Source organism: Penaeus japonicus, unplaced genomic scaffold (genome assembly GCF_977035675.1).
Source record: "Penaeus japonicus unplaced genomic scaffold, GWHDUDI00000001_assembly GWHDUDI00000013, whole genome shotgun sequence".
NCBI classification, from domain to species: Eukaryota; Metazoa; Arthropoda; class Malacostraca; order Decapoda; family Penaeidae; genus Penaeus; species Penaeus japonicus.
Genome location: NW_028234415.1, coordinates 7,699,129 through 7,704,534, shown reverse-complemented (window position 1 = coordinate 7,704,534; position 5,406 = coordinate 7,699,129). Strand labels below are relative to the sequence as shown.

Here is a 5,406-nt window from a genome sequence, read left to right as displayed (position 1 = left end):
TCAGTAGAACATGATTACAAAGTTTCGAAGATTTTCATCACTGTTTACCTTTGGGACAGATGCGATTTCTAAAAATAGCCTTTCGCAACAAGCACATGGTTATATCACGGAGTAGGAATGTCATAGGGATAAGGGGAATCGATTTTTCTAGGTTTTAACTTAACATTAGTGGGGGTAGAAGCACTCAGAATTACTCTGGGATGTTTCCTTAATTGATTTTGTGAAATAATTTACATAATCATTGGTGGCTCATACATAAATTCACCATTTTCTTGGCACAAACACCAAGAAACACCAAACTAGATCAATAATACAGTAAGAAACAAAAAATTACGCATAGAATATTGAACATCAACTAAATTTCAAAGTTCAGGAGCCTCGATTTAGATTCTAACTTTGGATTCGATGGTTCTCAACTACTTGGAGGATATTTTGGAGTTTATCCTCCTTACAATCTGTGTCAAGAAAGTCGTAAGCTAGCTTGACACCTCTTTCAGTTCCGTCATTGACAACAGATAAGCTTTTAATTTCCTGCTTGCTTGGAGTGAACATCGAGTCTGATTCCCATTGTTCAATTAGCATGTCAAGGAATCCTTCATCCAACCTCATGATTCTGGAAAATGACCACGAGTCCTCACCAATGGCTGGGTCGAGACCTTTGAGAGCATCTGCAGGAAGCTCAGGGAATGTGAGTTTCCCGAACCCTGAACCGGTTAGGTTAGGTCAGGCAACAAGAAGCTTTGTTCCTCGTACACCAGATATGCGTATAGGCAGACGTTGATCTTATCCGTGGTTGTGTTTGTTATTTTAGCTTTATATCTGGTTCAAGAACATGGAATCAAAATCGTTTTGAAAAAAATGAAACAATGATTCGCTGAACTGTAAAACCGGAATGTTCACTTGCTTAACCATTCATTGATAATGATATTGACAAATAAAGATTATTTATACAACTGTATGGTACACTTAGGAAGTAATAGTGTGAGTAAAAAAAGTTCAATGTTCCATTTCCAATATATGACTAGCTTGTAGGTTGTAGAAAAGTATATATATATATATATATATATATATATATATATATATATATATATATATATATATATATATATACATATATGCACATACATATGCACACAGACACACATACACTCACACACACACAATTCACACACACATATATATATATATATATATATATATATATATATACATATATATATATATATATATATATATATATACATATATATATATATATATATATATATATATATGTGTGTGTGTGTGTGTGTGTGTGTGTGTATGTGTGTTTGTATGTGTACGGCACTCCGACCGCCCATCGGCGTCTCGATTGAACCAATTCCGAAGCGAATCAACTAGATCGTTCCGCCGGCGGGACATGCGGGCGGACTTTTCCATATAAAAGGGACACTCTGCCATGGAAGGCCAGTGTCGCTTCCAGCCTCATTCCTGCTCTTCGAGTCCTTCCTGAGGCGTCATGGCTGTCTGCGTGAGTACAGTTTTAGTTGTTTCCTTTCTATCCTCAATTTTCTATGGGATTTTGTATCATAATATCTGATCATTAGGGAAGGAATATAGTCCTTCGAACAGTTTTTGTTTTTTTCTCATAACTTGCACTGTCTCTGAACTGTATCGATGGGAGATAAGGATGACTGCGAAGCAAAGTCCTCCTCCACTGACCAACTAACCCTCCATGACACAACTGCACCGTCAGGCACTGTGGATGATGGTGGCTCTGGCTGCTTCCTGTGGCGTCATGAGCCACGGAAGAATCATGGAGTCCGGGCACAGCCGCCTGGCCTTCGACCCTCCTTCGACGCCTCCTTCTTCAGCGTCGAAGGGCGCGGCTTCGTCCCTCCGCCTGGCCAAGCGGGAGGTGTTCGACTCAGCGTGCAAGGGCGTCTACGACCGGTCCCTGTGGGCCAAGCTGAACCGGGCGTGCGAGGACTGCCAGAACCTCTTCCGGAAGGAGCCGGGCATCTACGAGGCGTGCAGGTAATGGAGGGGACGGAAAGGGGGACAGGGCGGGGCGGTGACCCTTCGACGAGGGAAGTCAGGTACATTAGGGAGATATATGGGAAGAAATGATTACTGTAAATATATGGAATATAAGTATTTTGATATCTACTGGTAGAATTCGATGTAATATGTCTGCTAAGGGGAGAAGGATTAATTTGAGTATGACAAACATTGTTTATTGTAACAAAGACTTTCTTTGATGGAATCAAAGTAGAACCTTCTGTCATTTGAATAGGACACAGTTTAATGAAATGAAACTATAGACAACAAATACTAATGTTTTTTTCTTGTTGACAGGGAGAACTGCTTCGGCACGAAAATATTTCCAGCGTGTGTGATTGAGCTCTCACTCCCCCTCGGCCAGTACATGTTCGAGTCTGAGCTACTTCGGGAGTTTTAAGCAGATGAGGTTCTGTTAATGGCTTGAGGATTTACTCGAATCTCGGGATAACAAATCATCTGGATTTTTATGTTTTAATACATGTCAGTTATAGTTTCGAAATACATAGAGTGTGGATACTGTAATGCCATATGATGGTTAACGTATCTCCATTCTAAAATATATTCATGAAAATAATGGTCTATGGCGTATGATCAAATAACTTTCCGAATAAAGTTTCTATATATTGAGATACTATTCTACCCTTTATTTACCTAAATTAAGAAAATATCATGTGAATTTAGAATCAGGCTCTCCCACTTAATTTGGATTTCATGTTACCTTTTTCGTCTCCTTCAGAATACAGTTTGGATTTCCTTTTATACAAATGATGTTCTACCTGTTACGTAATTTGTTTTCGAAAGTAGGGAATTATCTTCAGCAGATGTTCAATTAAGTATTTTTTGTCTGTCAGATCACTTTTTAAAAATCGGGTATTGTCATCTGATTTTTTTTAAACAAGGCAAAATAGGATAAGAATGAACAGTATATATACATACGCATATATATATATTTATATATGTGAATATATATATACATACAGACACACACGCACACACAAACATATATATATTAATATATATATATATTAATATATATATATATTTAGATATATATCTATATATATATATTTATTTATCTATTCATTTATATATATATATATATATATATATATATATATATATATGTGTGTGTATATATATATATGTATATATATATATATATATATATATATATATATATATATATATATTGTAGCGTAACAACCCTGGAGGTCGTTAGCGAGCCTTCCCCGGTCCTTGGCTTGGTGATGGGCTGGTTATTGAATAAATAATATTTACGAATTCCCTTGATTGCGATAGAATTAATAATAAATCACATAAATCTCACACGAATAACGGTAGCGAGTTCGAGGGTATTATCGCACGATATATTAAAGAATTATTGACACATAACACCACACCAGCCAATCACTCGCAAGGCCCAGGCAAGACTGCCCTTCCTTGCCGGAAATATTGGGGGTATGGGGGGAGGGGGTTACCCCCCAGTGCACCTCCAACAAGTCGGAAGCTGATTGGCTGGTTGATAGGTGTTTAAATAAAGGCGCTTGCTGGGGGCCGTGACAAGTGCGAGGCGTGATGCGCAACAGCAGTAGTGGATCGCTGGATCTACTATAATATATATACATACATATATATATATATATATATATATATATATATATATATATATATACATATATATGTATATATATATACGTATATATATACATATATATGTATATATATATATATATATATATATATATATATATATATACATATATATGTATTTAGACAGAGAGAGAGAGATACATATATATGCATAAAATTGAAGTCAAACGTTTACATCTTTGAAGGTACCAGAAACAACACATTATGAAGCAGAATACACAATGAATTGATTAAGTCGAGGCAGAGCAGCAGCAAGAAACTATGCAATACCAGATGTCCTCAAAGACAGTAGTAATTCACAAAGTCTTTTTTTAGGCCTAGATCATACTGCTACACAAAAAGGGTGACAAAAAGACCTAGTCAACTACCGTCCTATAATATTACAAAGTATCAGCTATAAATCAGGAGAAGGAATACTCTGGCTTTAGAAATGGTTATTGAGCACTTACATAATACGAATTAACTAATTGAAAAATTAAGCAGAAAGCAACACTCAGTTTGGATTGCCTGTTTAGACTAAAAGAAAAGTTTTCATTCAGTGGATATACCAGTTGTTAGGAAGGCTATTAAAAAATAATAATAAATAAAATAAGTGATGCAACATCCTGAAACATATCTACCATGCAACATCATTCATAAGACTGGATAAAGATTCGAAATTGTTTCCCGTACAGAAAGGTGTTAGACAAGATTCTATATCCGAGAAATTATGGTGAACTCTTAACACATTTACATTTTGCAGATGGTACCTTGTGGTTTCTAAAGATCCAACAGAACTACAAGAAAAACTAAACCAACTAAACACTAAAAGCAAAGAAGTTGACCTGAAAATTAACTTGGAGAAAACTGGTCATGATCAACAACCTTATAGACAAGACCCTGAAACCAAAGATAGACGATACGCTTCTAAAGACAGTAAACAACTACATCTTTCTACGACAATTAATAACAACAAACCCTAACAAAGAAAAAAGAGTTAAAAGAAGCATATCACGAAGATGACAGGCTCTTGGCAAAGCTAGTAGTATCTTTAAAAACAAATCAATACCTAGTTGTTTAGAAAAAAAGACGTCTATAAAACCAAAGCATCGTGCCATTGAAACTTCAAAGGTGACGAAATCTTTGGCATTAAACCCAAGAACATCTCGACATGCGCACGGATGACTAATATTTCAAAAATACTTTTTATAAAAATACTTTTTAAAAGAAAACACATGAACGAGGAAAATCTTACCGGATACCAAGGGATCGAAAACGAAGCAGAGGTAAACAACGATGAAATGGGTAATTTAGACAATCACTAGAGAACCATTACCCAATACCGAAAAGGGGAGAGAAATTAGAAAGGGTTTTATCCAATAGTGATAAAAAAAAAAAAAAACTTGACATAAGTAGAGGTAAAATAAAGAAGAAGAAGAAAAAAGAAAAGAAAACACCATTCCCATAAGTAGACAAAATAAAGAAACCAAAAACACCATTGCCATAAGTAGAGGCAGAGCACGATGAGCAACAAGACTTCTTACTGATGCACGTTGGCCGTGCCCTTCTACGCCAAGAGGTGTCAGACCAGCAGGAGGCAGTTTAATTCTGGTTTCCTCCCCAGGGTTCCCAATTCGTACAATTTTCGTCTGCTATGCGAACTTTGGAAACGCGGGAAATATCGCCCGCAGACTTTCGGTCCGCAGATACATAATCCTTTACTTTTGTTATATT

General features: G+C 36.3%; 1 protein-coding gene across 1 annotated transcript; it reads left to right on the top strand.

Annotated features, from left to right (window-relative positions):
• The first annotated feature begins 1,426 nt into the window (after positions 1-1,426).
• Positions 1,427-2,677, top strand: LOC147470590 (molt-inhibiting hormone-like). Its single transcript, XM_086542983.1, has 3 exons — positions 1,427-1,510; positions 1,736-2,016; positions 2,338-2,677. Exons 1-3 carry the CDS (start codon positions 1,499-1,501, stop codon positions 2,438-2,440), a joined length of 396 nt encoding a protein of 131 aa, XP_086399109.1. The 5' UTR covers positions 1,427-1,498; the 3' UTR covers positions 2,441-2,677.
• The last annotated feature ends 2,729 nt before the right edge of the window (positions 2,678-5,406 follow it).